General features: G+C 34.1%; 1 protein-coding gene and 1 non-coding gene across 2 annotated transcripts; both read left to right on the top strand.

Annotated features, from left to right (window-relative positions):
- The first annotated feature begins 2133 nt into the window (after positions 1–2133).
- On the top strand, positions 2134–9411 carry UGP2 (UDP-glucose pyrophosphorylase 2). The gene is made up of 21 exons (XM_039049786.2): positions 2134–2988; positions 3185–3232; positions 3624–3715; positions 3996–4086; positions 5543–5603; positions 5714–5791; positions 5866–5916; positions 6012–6085; positions 6433–6505; positions 6582–6639; positions 6777–6823; positions 6937–7002; positions 7167–7199; positions 7321–7373; positions 7463–7538; positions 7772–7828; positions 7915–7998; positions 8089–8187; positions 8282–8386; positions 9007–9078; positions 9178–9411. The coding sequence occupies exons 1-21, from the start codon at positions 2903–2905 to the stop codon at positions 9202–9204; spliced, it is 1431 nt and encodes a 476-aa protein (XP_038905714.1). The 5' UTR covers positions 2134–2902; the 3' UTR covers positions 9205–9411.
- LOC120070437 (small nucleolar RNA snoR2/U65) lies at positions 8580–8724 on the top strand. Its single transcript, XR_005479933.1, has one exon. It is a non-coding gene; the product is annotated as a small nucleolar RNA snoR2/U65 (small nucleolar RNA).
- Positions 9412–18265: the final 8854 nt, after the last annotated feature.

Raw genomic sequence — 18265 nt, 5'->3', positions numbered from 1 at the left:
AAATTCACTCTTTTCGTCAATATCAAATTCATAGATATATGAAAGTATCAATAAAAATATCGATATATCAACGAAAATTTAATAGCATGCTAATTTAACTTATGAATATCCAACGTTTATTCCCATACTCTTTAGAAAAGAATAAACTAAATGACTAAAAGAGTTGTTTCTTTTTTTTTTTTGAACCTTTTGAGTATCTCTTATTCTCATCTTCTCCATGAGGTCGTTGCCCACTTGTTCATTATTCTAGTTGAAAACGAAAACTCACATTTTATTTCATTTAAAAAAAAATTAAACTGATAAAAAATCATTTTAAAAAAAATTAAACTGATAAAAAATCGGTGGAAATGATTTTTATGATTTTTTTATTAGCGTCATCTTAAAGCATATAAATCACTTTCTCTTTTTCTTTTTCTTTTCCCCTTCTTTGCCCCACCTTCGAATCTACTTATTTGGTCCCATTTTTTTCCCTTTCCCCTTCTCCACTTTCATTATTCTATGTTATCCTTCCTTAAATTCCTTTCCTTTTCGAGATTTAAAAAAACATCTTACTGTGAATGGATTTTAGAATCAAGGGTAAAATGATCAACGAACAGTAAAAATAGGAAAGAAGAGCAATCCAAAAGAAAGATGGTCTGATCGACGTCGGTCAAGCTGAGACCAAGCCCATCAATAAGAACCCAAGGTTGATGAGACCAACATAAACTTAACTAAAAAGGATGGAACCCTAAAAGCACTAGGTAACAATGTTGGACTGGACGATTTCAACTCTAAAAGAATCTAGGAACAGTCGGCCCAGAAACCCTAATCAAATAAGGAATAGAAGAAGGATTGAAATCTATACATACATCATTATAACTCCATATGAGGTAACTTAAACTTCCAAGTTATTTTCTATTTCATATTCTCTTATTGACTTAGGCATCATGGTAATTTTTCTTTATTTTGCAGGTTCATTTACCGTTGATGGTGTGCAAAGTTCAGGTACGCTTTCTCTTGGCCAAAATTTGACATCCACACTAATAAATAAAGTTATGTTTTACAATTTTTTAAAAATGTTTTGTTATCAAATTAACCTTTACATATTATAAAATAAAGACTAAACTATAGAAAATATCTCTAAATTTTGGAGTAAAAAATATCATTCAACTTTTAAAAGTTTCATATTTTCCTTAAATTTTCACAAATAGTTTTAAAATATCCTTATAATTAATTTTGGATAGAATTGACTAGTTCTTTGGGGTAAAAATAATCCTAAATTTCAGAAATTTTAAAAATACCCTTAAAACTTTAAGGAAAAAAAAAACCTTAACTAATATAGGAACAAAAATCATTAATATACTCTCTAAATTAAGAGAACATTAAAGAAGGAGGAGAAAATGGAGGGAAAATAGAGAAGTGAAAGGATATTAACCGTTTCTATTCATATACGCGCGGTAGGGGTATTTTTTTTAGTGATTTTTTTTATTTGTTTTTTAAGTTTAAGGGTAAGTTTAAAATAATTATTTTTTTCTATCTTTAAAATTTATTCTAACAACGTTGCATATTCAATTCCTGCCATTATAATTTTTCATTAATGATGGTTCAAATCTTCATTAATGAAAGAGTAACATGCATGAATTCATTTCTCTTCGTAGTTGTTTGACATTTAAAATATTGACTGAAAGTTTCATATAAGATTTCTTTTAATTAAGGTTAACTTAAACTGATTTAACTTTCAACTTTTATTAACAAAAATAATAATAATAACAACAACATATATTATCAAACGTGAGATTCAATCTTCCGTCCATCAATTATTATACTAAAAGAAAGTTGACTATGTAATATAGGAGGTCCATAAAACAAAGTTGAGACTCATTGTAAAAATTCTGAAGCATATAAGTTGAATAGTTTTGCCCCGAAATAATAATTTAGTTTAAGAATTTTGATGTGGGGCGATTTCATCTTTTATTTTTAATTTCGTAATAATTTAGTCATTTTATGACAATTTGGAAATTATCGTGAAATTTATCTATCAAAGTGAAATTATCAACTACTATGTGATAATATCACACTAAATTAGTTTTTTAATCTGCATGTACAAAAAAAAACCTCTATAAATTCAAACCAGATGTCACATAGTATAAAATTAATCAAAAAGAAGTGTTTGGAGGAAGGAATTTAGTAGGATGAAGCATAATTTACTCTGCTCCTTATTTAGTTTAAAGGGTTCTTAAATTCATTGAGAATTCACATCTTATTAATATCAAACAACTTTATCTTTTGTTTTAAATGTTTTTTAAAATTTTAAAACTATAGAAATTAAATAGTCACGTGTCAACATTTAGAGACTAAAATATTACATGAACTGATAAATCTTACGTTAAAACTCATAGTTTTACCAATTTCAACATTCAAAACTTACTCTATAACATGATTACATTACAAATCTGAGTAATTACAGAAACATGAATTTTGGTCATAGAACCAAAGTTTCACTGGATCAATGAAACATGATAGAGAATCATAGTGTCATTCTCTCATTGTTCCATAGTAGAAACAGCTCAAAGTTGGTTCCTTTCCTTAACATGGGAAAGAGATTCGCAGGCGTAAAAGAGAAAAGAAGGCCATGAATGGCGTAAAACAGGCGCTACCACACTCTTCTCTCAGACCCCACCGCATAATTCGGCCTCAAATCCGAATTTAACCCGTTCTATACACTTGTCTTCAATTTCACAAAAACGCTCATTCACTCGCCACTCCCTCCCCAATTCCCCTAACCGACCATCTGGCACCACGTTTTGCTTCGAAGTTTGGGGATTCTTCCTGTTTTGTCATATAAATCCCTTGTTTTCCCACTTGAGTCGTCCTCTTCAACACTTTTCTCTCTCGCTTTGCATTCATTGTTTGTTGTTACACCATGGCCTCTGCTGCTACTCTTAGCCCTGCTGATACTGAGAAGCTTTCCAAGCTTAAAGCTGCTGTTTCTGGTCTTACCCAGATAAGGTATGGGAATGTGGATTTAAGCCCATGTGTATCTCTGTATTTGTGGCTGTTTTTGGTTGTGATTTGGATCTGTGGGATCTGTTTGAGAAATGGGTTGTGGGTTTTGATTTCTGTTTATGATGTTTTTGTGCTGTAATGGGTTTTCGTTGAACTTGGGTTTGGGTTATTAGATCTGATTCTCTCTTGGTTTTGGCAGTGAGAATGAGAAATCTGGATTTATCAACCTTGTCTCCCGCTATCTCAGGTAATTTCTATCTAATATGTTTTGTTTACCTTGCAATGGGAGAGAATGTGGTTGTTTTTTTGAACCTAAGAAGGTCTAATTATCTAGTCGAGCTTTCAGATTCATGATTGATATGATTTGAGAATGGGGATTTTCTTTAGTGATATTAGTTTATGATTACAAAATGTTTAGTTACTGTTCTTCTGGAGGTTTTTGCACCTGCTAGAGGGATGTTCTTCCCCACATTTGAATCAAGAGATTTCAATGCGGAATTTTGCTGAATCTCAATCCGGAATTAAAAGGAATTCTAAAAATGATTGATTAATGGATTTCATCGCAAGTGTGGTACTGTCTATTGTAACAACTGAAAATTTAATTTCTTCTTCTTGATCTTATGAATTTCTGGTTGAAGTGGGGAAGCACAACATGTTGAATGGAGCAAGATCCAGACTCCAACAGACGAAGTAGTGGTTCCTTATGATTCCTTGGCACCTGTACCTAATGGTATCATCAACCGTCAACTATTTTTGGCTTCTTTAATTAATTAGAAAAATATTCTCTACTTGGTCTTTTTATCCCTTTGTTTTTATCCTTCTTTCCATTTCTCAAAGGGTTTATCATTATTTGGCATTATCTACATCTTGGATTCATGTGATATTTTCTTAATTTTTAGAACTCAAGGACACACTTGTACAATCTATAGAACAGATCTTGTTCATGTAATATTCTCAAGATCATGTAATATTCTCTTAATAGAAGCTTATATAGATCTTTCTTAACGTAGATCCTGCTGAAACCAAGAAACTATTGGACAAGCTTGTCGTTTTGAAGCTTAATGGAGGTTTGGGGACAACAATGGGCTGCACAGGTCCTAAGTATGTCACTTTCAACCCATTTTCTTTCATTCCCCCCCTCTTATTATCTTCTGCCGGTGCTGAAGTTATTATCATGCATTTGATTATCGATTTGTTTCATTTTGTCATTTTTGCTATTAAGTTCATGCTGAGGGAATAAACTTTGAGTTTCAATACGAGCACGGGATCACTTTTTTGCGTCCCATAACGTAGTCTGCTTGAGCTTTGAAACCTATACCCTTCAGGACTTCCTCAAAGTGGTCTGTTGGTCTGCCAGAACGTTTACAAAGACATTATACACATGTAGGTCAACACATAGGGCTGAAATCTACCGCCAAAATTGCATTACTCCACTTGGGGAAGAGAGTAAAGGGTCTGTTTGGGAGTAATAGCTGGTAGTGATTTTAGAAGAAGAGATTTATGTACCATTGATTTTGTAAATGTGATTTTTTGACAATTAAATTTATGTTTGCTTCCAAACTTTTAAAAGTAATTTTGAATTATTATGTTTTTGTTCGAAAAGTGACTTTAAAATTACCAAATTCTATTTTATATTTGGAAATTTATTTAACTAGTTAATTATAATAAATATATATTTTTTAATTAGCTTATTTTTTTAATTGTTTTAAAAAATGTTTTTATATAAAAGTTGGCCACCGACGATCGTCAGCAAACAGTCGCTGGAGGCGGTGGTCAGAGGTGGCTGACACCGGTTGCTGAAAAATGGTGATGGAGGTTGGCAGCAGCGGTTACTGGAAGTTGGCTGACGACAGTCACCAAAAAATGGTCATCGGCAGTTGGGTGGCAACGGTTGCCGAGAAAACGGTCGCCCGAAGTTGGTCTATGGCGGTCGCAGAAAAATAATCATCAGAGATGGCCTAAGTGTTTTTATGTCAAACGCTTTTTTAAATGCACTTTCTGGAAAATTAAATATCATGGACGGTCTTTTTCCTCTAAGTTTTTGCGGATCCACTAAGTTTAGAAATTGAAGGAAGAGAATTATTCAAAGGAGAGAACTAAAAATTTTCTACCAGTTTTTTAGAAATTGGAAGGAAGAGTTAGAAACTTTCCTTTCTAAGTTTCTTAGATGATTTTTGATCCACTAAATTTTTGTGAATAAACTAAGTATCATGTCATGCAAGTTTAATATGAGCCAATTTAACATAGAGACTAAATTGGGGAAAAAACCCCAAATATTAGGAACTAAAACATATAATTAACCTTAAAAATAATTGAAGAAAGTACAAAGATTAAGGAGAGACTTGATATTCTTCTTGAAAATTTTGGCTTTAAAACCATGAGGTCTGGGGGACCTTTATAATTATGCTTTTCTTATTAATTACAATGTTAATTTTTTTTTTTTGTGGGAAGAAATTAATGTTTCATTTTGTTTTCCATCTAAATCTTCTTCATGAGGTCTTTAGGTAGGTAAACTGTAAACATATTAACCGGTTCTTGTTTATCTTCTGTGCTGCAGGTCAGTCATTGAAGTCCGGAATGGTTTGACATTTCTTGACTTGATTGTTATCCAAATAGAGGTTTTACTCCTCATCCTATTTTCTCTATCATGAATTTATTTACATTCTCTCTTTTATTTATATTGGTTTTTATACTTGATTTTGAGAACCATCCTTGTCAACTTTGACAGAACCTTAATTCCAAATATGGGTGCAACGTTCCTTTACTTCTGATGAACTCATTTAACACTCATGATGATACTCAAAAGGTATTTGAATTGGTCTGCTTATTACCCACGTTTTCCTCAATATCTTGTGCTTTACTAACGCTTCTTCAAATCAGATCATTGAAAAATACAAAGGTTCAAATGTGGAGATTCATACTTTCAATCAGGTGTGTGCAAGATAAACTAGGTTGGCTTTTTTCATATCTTCTTTTTATTCTTTGGAATAACGTGTTTCTCTTTCCTATCCCTGGACTATAAACAGAGCCAATATCCACGTTTGGTTGTTGAGGACTATCTTCCACTCCCTAGCAAAGGACGCACTGACAAGGATGGATGGTATGATAAAAGTACTCAGTTTATCAACTTGTCTCCTTCGGCATTTTCTCATTAAAATTAATAGTGTTTTTGCCTAGAACCACTTTTATTTTGGTCTGAGGTGCCAATATGTACGTTTTTGCTTCATGTCTTTATTTCTATGTTGATTGATCAACAAATAGAGGAGATTTTTTATGCCTTCTTACGTTTACCCTTTTTTTTTTATTGGGAGTCTGACAAAAGAATATATACACACACCTCTTTTTAAATGTTATAAAATAAAAAGACTATTAAAATTTATAATTAATTATACAATACTGTTAGTGTTTATTTTAATTTCGTCGTACTTGTGTACATGTGATGTGAAGGTACCCTCCTGGACATGGTGACGTTTTCCCATCCTTGAAAAACAGTGGCAAACTTGATGCCCTGATATCTCAGGTCTTTGCACATGATCCACTGAACATTTATTACTCAGATGAGTCCTTGTAGTTTACTTTCCATGTTTCTTGTGCAGGGTAAGGAATATGTCTTTGTTGCCAACTCGGACAACTTAGGTGCTGTTGTGGACTTGCGTATCCATATTTAATTTTTCAGAGGCCTTAGTTTCTTTTAAGCCTCTAGTTTACTTCTTACCGTACTTGTTGCTTACTACACATAACATGAAATTAGTTCCTTGGGCTTTCATTATCCTTGACCCTATATATTATAGAAATCTTAAATCATTTGATTCGGAACAAGAATGAGTATTGCATGGAGGTACGGAAACCAGTTCAATCATTTCATGAGTGAAAAATAGTTTGTTACATATTCATTTCTTATTCTCAGTGTTTCTCGTGTTTATAAAATTTTTCATCATTGATTACGTGTAGGTGACACCCAAAACTTTGGCTGATGTGAAGGGTGGTACTCTTATTTCTTACGAAGGGAAGGTTCAGGTATATATTACAGAATATTAACAAAGTGTATCTTGATAGGGTGATTCATCACCTATGCTTCCTTAGTTTCCCGATCGTCTTTGTTTCAATGCATCACATGTTCAGTTGGTCTGCAAACAATAAATAATTTTCGTTTGTAACCTTCTTTTCATCTTATGATGCAGCTACTTGAAATTGCTCAAGTCCCTGATGAACACGTAAGTATATTAGTGATGATTTTGTTATTTCACGTTGGTAGAACTCTTTGTGTTTTTCAAGTGGTTATCTGTGCTTTTCATATTATAGAATATGACTTTTATTGTTCTTTGTTTGGTACAGGTCAACGAATTCAAGTCAATTCAGAAATTCAAAATTTTCAACACTAATAATTTGTAAGTCATGTTTCTAGAGAGTTTTTGACACACATTTATCAACCACTGAGAATGCCTAGCTAATAAACTACTTCTAATGTATGATTCAGGTGGGTGAACTTGAAAGCAATTAAAAGGCTTGTGGAAGCCAATGCACTTAAGATGGAGATTATTCCAAATCCCAAGGTAGTTTCTGTTCCTTGTAATGGCGGGCCAATGCATGCATCTTTAAAATAATGTTGGTCTGCATATCAATCCATAGGTTCTTAGTTAGGTGATTAATTTTTTGTAGTTAAAAGATAATTAGTAAGATCCACTAATCTATTAAATGCAATATCAATAGATCCATCGAAATGAACTACATTAGTGTTGTTTCTAAATGGTCAGGGACTGACATACATGTACTGTAATCATTCTAGGAAGTTGATGGGATTAAAGTTCTTCAGCTTGAAACAGCAGCTGGTGCAGCAATCAGGGTACGCTTTCTTCTTGATTTTGTGTGTGCTACGTTTGTATACATGGATTTCTAATGCCTTGTACTTATCTATCTTTTTCCAAATAGTTCTTCGATCATGCCATCGGTATTAATGTACCACGATCGCGATTTCTTCCTGTCAAGGCAACTTCAGATTTGCTTCTTGTCCAGGTTCGTTATTTCATCCATCATCACAGGCTGCTATTGTATTGGCTTGGTGTTTCTTAATAAACTAATATTATGGTTTGCCTTTCTCTGCAGTCTGATCTGTATACTTTATTTGATGGCTTTGTCCTTCGCAACAAGGCTAGAAAAGATCCTTCCAATCCTTCTATTGAACTGGGGCCTGAATTCAAAAAGGCAGGATATTTTTCTGTGGACTTGGTGTCCTAAATGCATGTAATTTATTGAATGGGTTAGTTACTGTAGTGTTTTCTTTTTCCTACTTTCGCAGGTTGGTAACTTCTTGAGCCGATTCAAGTCAATCCCCAGCATCATTGAACTCGATAGCCTTAAAGTGGTTGGCGATGTTTCTTTCGGGGCTGGTGTCGTTCTCAAAGTATGAATCTTCTTCCATCTTCTGGTTTCCTTCCCTTTCTCTTTCCTAGATTTTATTATCCAATTAGCAGATACCATATAACATAATGGCCCTATAATTAGGAATGCAAGTTTGTTGGTTTGGGTAGTGGTAACCAAATGAAACCAAACTAAATATTTTCAATTTTATACTTCAGAAATCAAACTAACCCTTCGGTTCGTGCCACGTTGTCGATAGCTTAAGGGCGGTGACAGATGATGCTATGATCGAACCAAAAACAAGCTTTTTTACATCTTGATAGGAATCTGTTCATCTTTTTTTTCTATAGATTTACGGAGCCGTTTCGTATGAATTCTAATAATAGTTTACTTTAAACAAACTGAACTGATTCAATTCTAATAGTTTTGCCATTTTATCTCTAGGCTTTTTAGATGTCGGTTTGTAACCTTGTAGATAACTAACAAAATCTATGGGCCTCACACGGACATGTAACTACCCCTTACACGGCTTTCCCTTTCTTCACTCGCTTGCGTGTTCTCATACATGTTATTTGAGGTCTAAAAAATATCACAAGAGTTTGAACACTGTTAATTCATACTTTCATGTCATATTAAATCATCACTTCTAACTATGACTTACAGGGGAAGGTGACTATCTCGGCTAAACCAGGGACAAAATTGGCGGTACCCGATAATGCTGTAATTGAAAACAAGGTAAGAGAGAAAAAAAAAGAGTTAAAATCTGTTATTGAGGATCATGATTCTGTGCTGTGGATACACTGAGCTGAATGTTTTGATAAATTTCATATACAGGAAATCAATGGAACAGAAGATCTCTAAACCTTTGGTTGCCTTCACAAGTTTTTCAGAGCAGGAGCTTTATGGCATCTGAGTACTTTTTTCTTTTAATACCAACAAAATCATGCAGTTCTACCTGTAATATGTGTCCAGTTTGGCAACTGTTGTTTTTGATATGATGAACTTTGTTGGCATTAAAACCAAAATGAGTTTATATTAATGTAATACAGAATAAGCGAGATTCCTAAAGCCTCGTTTTGTAACCATTTTGTTTTTGAAAATTAAGTCTATTTCCTCTCAATTTCTTACAAGAATTTGTATATTATCAAGTACAGTTGTTGAATTTTTAACTCAATTCCAAAAATAAAAACAAATTTCTAAAAGTTACTTTTTTTTTTTTTTTTAGTTTTCAAAGTTTGGTTTGGTTTTTTAAACTAATGTTAAAAAATATAACTACGGAAGAAATTTGGAAGAAGTAACGGTTTATAGGCTTAATTTTTTTAAAAAAATAAATAAATAAAATGATTATCAAACGAAGTCTTAAATATTAGGAATATGTGTTCATTGAACATTTTAGATAAAAGGTGTTTAGATACATATTGAATAGTTCATGACTAGAAAATTAGAATTTTTTAAATTAAGGAAAAAAAATATCTTTTTGGTCATTGAGTTTTGAAAAATAGGTGTGTCTAGCCTCTCATGTTTGAATTAGCCAATTTAGTCCCTAAGGGACCGTTTAGGACAAAAGTTATCATCAAATAAAAACTATTTCAAAACCTTCCATTAGCTACCATTAACATTATTTCAAAACTTTCATTTACTACTGTATTTACTATTTACTATCTTTTTATTATTTTACATTAATTATTTTTTTTTATTTTCTTCCTAAACTAAAATAGTTTACACCTCAAACACATATTATTATAATCCAAACTAAAATAAAACGCCTCCTAAGTTTTCAAAAATAGATTTAAAAAATCCCTCAATTAAAAAGTCATTAACTTTGAATAAAAAAAATTGATTAGATGAGTTGGAAAAAAAATATATTTTTTAATATTTCTCTCATCTTTCTTCTTTCCCTCTCCTTTTTCTTTGTCTCCAAGCTCTTCTCAATAAAAATCTTTAATTCTCATATTCTCTCACCTAAATTAAAAAAAAAAAAGAAAAATTAAACAATTGTTTTTTCTAATAGGAATATGAGCCGTAGCAGCGACAGTTCTAATAGTTGTGTATAGAAATGGCGAACATGATGATGAACTATTGTGACTCAACCATGGCTAACTATTAATGTTGATTTAGTCCCACTGGATAATCTTTATGTTTTTTGAAAATTAATTCTATTTTCTCTTATTTTTTGTAATGATTTACATCTTTATTAAGTATTAAAGTTGAATTCGCAGCAAAATTTTAAAAACAAAAAAAAGTAGACAATAATATAATAAATTTAGAGATATAAAAAGTGTTTATATATTTAATTTTTAAAAATCAAAATTAAAAACTAAATAGTTTACATGTGCTTCGTTACGTGTGGATCTAAATCAAAATTTTATCTTCACATTTATTGTACTAGAAATAAAAAATATGTTGAAACAACTCGCATCATCACCTTAAATGTTATCATTAAGAACCCCTTGAAGTATTTATTGTCAAAATATTACTCATACGTGTGGCATAGATGAGTTAAATCCTTCGTTTTTATACGCAAGACTCAAATTCTAATCAATCAAAGCAGTAGTAAAAACCAAATTAGGATTTAGTCAATATACTTTTCATACGTCTTAAAATTAGTTAGAGTTAGTATGAAGTTTTTTTTAAAGTAAAATAATAATAATAATAATAAAAAATATTGGTAATAGATAGTAAAATTTGGGAAAATTTAAAAATGTATCATCTCTTTAAAATATTTGCAAATATGGAAATATTAATTCAACAATCTTTGAATTTTTTCTAATTTCCAATTTCGCTCTCCCTTGTCTTGTCTTGTTGTACACATTCTTTTTCTTTTTATCTTGTTTTTTAAATTTTATTTTCTTTCTCCAGTTTTTGCTTCCGCTTTTTGCTTTTTGTCTTTTTTTTTTTAATTTTCTTTTATTTCTCAAGTTTTTGCTTCTTTTCTTTTCTTTCTCTAGTTTTTGCTTCTTCTTCTTCTTCTTCTTCTTCTTCTTCTTCTTTTTTTTACTTTCTTTTATTCCTCCAATTTTGCATCATTTAGATAGAATTTAATTTCTATTTTCAGTTTGGACAAATTTGGTTGTTCTTGTTCTTTTGAAAATAATAAAGTTAGTCTTTTTCAAGATTTCAAGCTTATTGGTACCGGTCTTTAATTGATAATCTATATATGCTTGATTATTTTGCTTCATTTAACAAGATTCTATTATCTAATTCATGTGGTACAAAGTGTAAACTAAATGAGAATTCCACTATGTTATGGCACAAACGTTTAGGTCACATCTCTAAACAAAGTATTCAGAGACTTGTGTCAGATGGAATTCTTGATTCCCTTGATTTAAGTAACTTTGACGTTTGTGTGGAATATATTAAGGAAAAACAGACGAACATAAGAAAATTAGGTGCCAACGGATACTCAAACGTCTTAGATACATACAGACATTTGTGGTTCATTCCCTACGATTTTTTGGAATGGACAACAATATTTTATTACGTTCATAAACGAATTTTCAAAATATGGGTACCTATATTTAATTCATGAGAAGTCTAAATCTTTGGACGTTTTCAAGTCTTTCAAAGCTGAAGTTGAACTTCAACTTAGAAAGAAAATTAAGGCTGTCAAATCTGATTGTGGTGATAAATACTATGGTAGATATGATGGATTAGGTGAACAACATCCAGGGCCCTTTTCCAAATACCAAGAGGAATGTGGAATTGTCCCGCAATATACTATGCCAGGCAAATCCATCATGAATGGTGTGGCAGAAAGGTGAAATAGAACACTCAAGAATATGGTAAGAAGTATGATTAGTTATTTTTCTCTACCTGAATCCTTCTGGGGTGAGGCACTAAAGACTGCAACATATTCTTGATAGAGTACCTAGTAAAGCAGTAGCTAAAACCCCTTATGAGTTGTGGACAGGAAAGAAGCCTAGTATTAGGCATCTTCACATCTGGGATTGTCCAGCTGAGGCTAGGCCTTACAGGCTTAATGAAAGAAAATTGGACTCAAGAATTATTAGCTGCTATTTTATTGGGTATTTTAAGCGCTCTCGAGGTTTCAAGTTTTATGATCTCATATCTAGATCATTGTTTGAGACGAAAAATGCAAGATTCCTTGAGGATGTTGAATTTGGGGGAAGATAATATAAGAAAAGATATCTTCGAAGATAAATTAGTTTCTTTTCCTAATGTGCTTATAAATGATGTTCAAGCTCTAATTCCTGACTTCACTATCGAACCACTTATAGAAGAAGACAACATTGAAGTCCCTGTTGTTAAAACTGAAGTTTTAACTCAACAACTTTAAGAAGTGCCACTAAGGAGATCCACTAGAGAGAAAAAGTGCAATTCCAGATGATTATATTATATTTCTTCAAGAACATAAGGATGATGTGGGCATAATAGAAGAAGATCCAATTGAAAGAACTCTTATACAAGAGTACCTCTAAGCGGAAGCGGATCTTTCCAAACCATTATGATAGAATTTCTACATTTACATTCACACGTACAGATATGCATTCAAACTACTAAATTACCGGCATGCTTCTAGATAAAAAAACAAGGGAACGAGTGAACTTACCAGCTGAAGACTCTCTTCACTTGAAATCTCACTCTCTCCACGAACGGCATTCTTGCACTCTCGCTAGAAGAACAAGCTATGGTTTAGCAACACCTCGGTCGTCTACCAAGAACGACTTCACACAAACAGCAGGAAATGGGGACCACACCACTATTTGGAGCCCTTAGTATTCACAGAGTGAGAATCCAAAGAGTGGGCTCTGTTCGGATTTGGTAGAGGAAATGAGGAAAAGAGATCGTATACAACGATCAAGCAAGTGGGAGAAGGCAACGACTATTGTATAGTCAAGATGCTTGATCGTTTAGGCAAGGTACACAATCGTGTAGGAAAAGCTAGGCGATTGTCTATACGATCGTTTAGTAAACTCGGGCGTTAAGCAATCGTTTAGTAAAATGTGGGCAATTGTTTAGAGAAATGTGCGCAGGTGTATGTGATCGTCTAGTAAACTGGCGTTATCGTATAGGCTATGAATTACTAAGCGATTGAATGCAAAATAGTCCGTGAGAAATTTAGCGTGTTCTTTTCAAAATGAAAACCATTTTCATTTTATTCTTCAGTTATGAAAACTGAATTGAACTTCCCACTAACATATGGTTACGGAGAAAACGCCGGGCAATTATCCCATAACTGTCCCATTAATAAAATAATAAATATAATCACATTATATTCATAACCTATAGTTTGATATCATATATCAACCATAGTGTTTTCTCCTCTACTAGATATGAATCATATTTATATCCAATTTCCTCCAAATTAATGTATCTCATATATAAAGCCAATTATATCATATATAATTAACTAGCTCAATCATATCATATATAATCAAACTTCCTCTTGTCAATTTGAACATTTCAAACTGACCCAAAAATTGATTCTCAACTTGTATCCAAGCTACTAAAGGGACCTTATGAACCTATGGCTCGAAGCTCCAACGGTATGTGAATAGCTGACTAAACTCTTTTGCCATGAGACCCACCATCTGTTAACTGCCAGTCATTCCACTAAAGACCTGTTGGGATTGGTGTCCTAATTCTCCTGGAGTCTTGTTGTTTTGTAAAGATACACCTTGTTTAATGAATAAAATAAGTGTTATTTAATTCTGACATTTACTCATATACAATAAACAAAGCTCCTTGGGTATCTTATGTGAACTTAAGCATGTAAATGTGATATACAAGTGGATCATGCCTTAAGTGATAACCTAAATAGGTCTGTAGTATAAGGATTAAGGTGGGATACCTGATCCTGGTGACACTACGGATAACCCGCTTTGTAGAGGTTTTCAAGTATTGTAAACTACTACAGATGGTTGATCCTGACCATTCATGTGGAGACGTGCGAACGGGGGTGCCCTATACAAAGAGCTTGTATAAGACCTAGACCACGAGATGACTAAACTCTGTATATAACGTCGTTGATACTAGAGACTTGCATCTCACGAAACGACCATAGGTGACACAACCTCAATCCTGAGTGTTTTAGGAACTTCTGCCTTTGAGGGCGGTCCTTCGATTAGTATGGGTGAGAGTGGCCAGATTGCCAACTCAACATGCCTACCTCTTTGGGGACTTGTCTGATCTGGGAGCTGGGAACTCAATCCACAAGATGGAACTCACTTCTTTCCCGAAGCAGGGATAAGTAGAGAGATTGCTCCCTCAAGGGCTGATTCCGAGGCTTGAACATAGTGGCCACAGCTTCTTTTTGGAAGAGAAGACTAAGTCATAGTAGACTATGACTTATGTTTATTAGAGGGATAAATGGTACTTAAGGAGACAGATGTAACTATAGGGGCATAACGGTTATTGGCCCAGCTGTACTTACGAACGATCTGTGAAGGGTTGTCACACTGCTGATTGGTTAAGATGGACAAATAATATATCTGTGGTAAGGAGAGTTCAGCTGTCGATCTTTAGTATAGTGCCTGGCAGTTAACGGATGGTGGATCCCATGACTAAAGAGTTTAGTTAGTTATTCATGTACCGTTGGAGCTTCGAGCTACAGGTCCATGAAGCCCCTTTGGTAGCTCAATGGATTCAGTTGAGGATCAGTTCTAGTGTTGGTTTGAAATGTTCAAATTGACAAGAGGTATTTGGATTATATATGATATAATCGGTATGATGTATGAGATACATCTAATGGAGGATTGATGTAAATGAGATTTACATTAAGTACCATAGAATAGAAAAAGAACTATGGTTTATATGTTTCATGAGATGAAATATTAAAACTATAGGTTATAAATATAGTATGATAAGTTGTTTATCATTTATATTTATAATAATATTAATTATTGGATAATTAATTCTTTTTCTTTAATAACCAAGTGAATGGATGGTTATTGGAATCATGGTAACCGTGAGTTTAAAAGAAAAATGGTTTTCCTATTTTGAAAAGAAGTTTTTACAAAAGGTTGAAATTTTTTTTTGAGATTTCTCTCGGCAAAAAGGGATCTCACGGTAGTCGTCAAGTAAATACAGATTTACTAAACGATGACTGGGCGAGCTAAACGATTGTGCAATATTTACTAAACGATCACATAGTTGTGCTAGATGATCGCTTGCCCTAAGTAAACGACCGTGTAGAGTCTGTAGGCGATAAACCGAGCTAAACGATGCACTAAACGATCCATAGCTTTTGCTAGACGATCGCTTAGCTTTATCTAAATGATTGGGCATCGACCTATACAATAGGTCTCCGCCATCTCCCACTTGCCCAATCGTGTACGCAATCGATGTTTCCTCCTTCGTCTGCCTTACACCAAGTCCGAACAGAGCCCACCCTCTGATTCTCACAACGAGAATACCAAGGTAGCCTTGTTGGTGGTGTCAGACTCAACTCGACACCGTCGAGGTTTTCTGGAGGCCATTCGTGGTGCTGTGGAGGCCGTTCACTGTTGTGAAGGAGATTATGACCGAGGCGATCGTTGAGGATGAGTGCAAAGTGTTCGTTGCGGTGTTGAAGTCGTGTAGATCGAGCATTTGAGGTTGCTATTGTTCGAGAGATCGCGCAACGGAGCATAGAGACACATCTTCAAATGTGCGTAGAGTTTGCCTTTTGTGCATTTTAGTTTTCATACTGTAATTTTTGCATTTTAATTGTATAATCGTTTGTTTGAAGTCGACTGTTAATGTTATGTTCATTCATGATTGTGATTCGGAATTATCTTTCTTCCGCTGCTCATGGAAATCTCAAATCTGATTTCCTTCAAGACCGACAACTTAACTTTTCTTACCACAGATATATTTCTGTGTCCATCGGATATAATCAATCATGAGTACGATAACCCTTCACAGATGCTCGTAAGTACAGCTGGACTAATTTACCGTTTTTCCCTTGTAGTTATATTTTACTTCTTAAGTACCACTGATCCCTCTAATGAACAATACAACATTGTCCTACTATGTGTGAACACATCTCGGGCCATGAGAAGAAGTGTGGCGCCACATCGTTCGAGCCCTGAGATCAAACCTTAAGGGAGCAATCTATCTACTTACCTCTGCTTCAGGGAATGCGTAAATTTCATCTTGTGTAGTTGAGTTCCCAGCTCCTAAATCAGACAAATCCCCAAAGTGGTAGGTTTGAGTCGGCACTCGCACCCATGCAAATCAAAAGACCGCCCTCAATGGTAGGAGTTCCCAACTCAATCAGGATTGAGGTCATGTTACCTATGGTCATCCTAGTGAAGTGAAGTCTCAATCATGAACACGTTATATAACGCGACGTTAACACTTCGTGGTTAGGTCTTATACAAATTTTTGTATAGGACGCTCCCGCTCGCATGTCCCTACACGAATGATCATGATCAGACCATCTGTGGCAAGTATCAACACTTGTAACCATTCCACAAAGCGGACCGCATCAGTAGTGTTACCAGGATAAGGTTTCTCTCTATATCCATATACTACAGACCATTTTGGTTTTCACTTAAGACATGATCCACTTGTATGACACTTAATACATGCTTAAGTTACATAATGACAACCAGGGATTTTAGTTTATTGGTTTGTGGTAAAGCAAATAAAACATTCAATGTGCAAAATCAAGTAGTGAAGAAAATACCATATATTATACATCACAAGCATTTATACAAACTATTTACAAACTACAGGACACGAGACTTTAAGGCATCATCCCTAACATCAATCAACTTCCAACAAGCTCTACAAAGTTTTAACTCTCAAAAGTAGAATGAAACGCATAAAAAATGTGCATTATTGCCTTAGATTTAGAATGGTTTTTAATATGATTTTATAAGATTTGATGTGTTTGCAAGTTATTTTTAGGTTTTATGTCCAAAACTGGAATTATACCCAAAGTTAGCTAAAAAGGATCAAATTATGCCTAAAGAAGTCAAAACCGAGCAGTGGATCAAAAGGAGAGAAGAAAAGAAGGAAGAAAATATAAAGATGTGAAAATCTGTCGACTACCATCTTTTGCCTGTCATAAAAAAGACAGCATAATGCTCAGGGTAGCTACACTGCCTCATTACGCTGAAAGACAATAGCTACCTTAATTGGAGCGTTGCGACGCTAGGGCATAGTGTTGCAACACTACTGTTGAATGAGAAATTTTGGACCAATCACAAGTTGCCACGTCATTTACTAAATTAATGACGAAATTCCAAATCATTAAATTGGGCTCAATTATGAGATGACACCACGTGATTTTATTATGACCGTTGAATCAGATAAGATTAATTTGACCCAATTTGATATTATTATTTGGGTCAAAGGCCAACTAAGCCCAAAAATAGGTTGAATTTGACCCAAATGTCAAATCAGGCCTAAATCCGATTAATTGGGCCCAAAGGCCAGACCCATGGATCAACTAAGCCCAAGTCCAACTAATTGGGCCCAAAGGCCAGACCCATGAATCAACCAAGCCCAAGCCCACCTGTGAACTCTATAAATAAAGAAGCTCTCCTCATTTGGAGGGATCAACAATTCTATACTCTAGAGAGCTTATAAGGAATTCTCTACAATCAGAAGACTCCTTGACTTCTGAAGCTGACCACGCCTGAAGAATAAAATCCACTGAAGTCCTTTGAAGATACAAGAAATCTGAAGACTGAAGTCCTTTGAAGATGCAAGCATCCTGAAGACTGAAGTCCTTTGAAGATACAAGCATTCTGACCACGCTTGAAGATTGAAGTCCTTTAAAGATACAAGCAATTCTACATTCAGAGAGCCCAGAGAGAATTTATCAACAAGCAGAAGACTCCTAAGACTTCTAAAGTTGCACTCCTAGAAGACAGAAGACCCTTGAAGATACAAACACTCTTCCAAGACTTTCTACTTTAAGAACGTTCGGTGTTTTTCTTCTTCAAGTCAAGCACACCCACCCAACTGA

Source organism: Benincasa hispida, chromosome 1, assembly GCF_027475165.1.
Source record: "Benincasa hispida cultivar pf3 chromosome 1, pf3_genome.v1.1, whole genome shotgun sequence".
In the NCBI taxonomy this organism is placed as follows: Eukaryota; Viridiplantae; Streptophyta; class Magnoliopsida; order Cucurbitales; family Cucurbitaceae; genus Benincasa; species Benincasa hispida.
Note: the sequence above shows the minus strand (reverse complement) of the source record. Positions and strands in the feature narration are given on the sequence as shown.

Excerpts from the sequence above, each read along its gene's own strand:
- UGP2 (XM_039049786.2), top strand. The coding sequence starts at position 2,903 with ATGGCCTCTGCTGCTACTCTTAGCCCTGCTGATACTGAGAAGCTTTCC. Across the intron at positions 4,087-5,542 it reads ATGGGCTGCACAGGTCCTAA|GTCAGTCATTGAAGTCCGGA; the intron begins GTATGTCACTTT and ends TCTGTGCTGCAG. Across the intron at positions 6,506-6,581 it reads TTGATGCCCTGATATCTCAG|GGTAAGGAATATGTCTTTGT; the intron begins GTCTTTGCACAT and ends TTTCTTGTGCAG.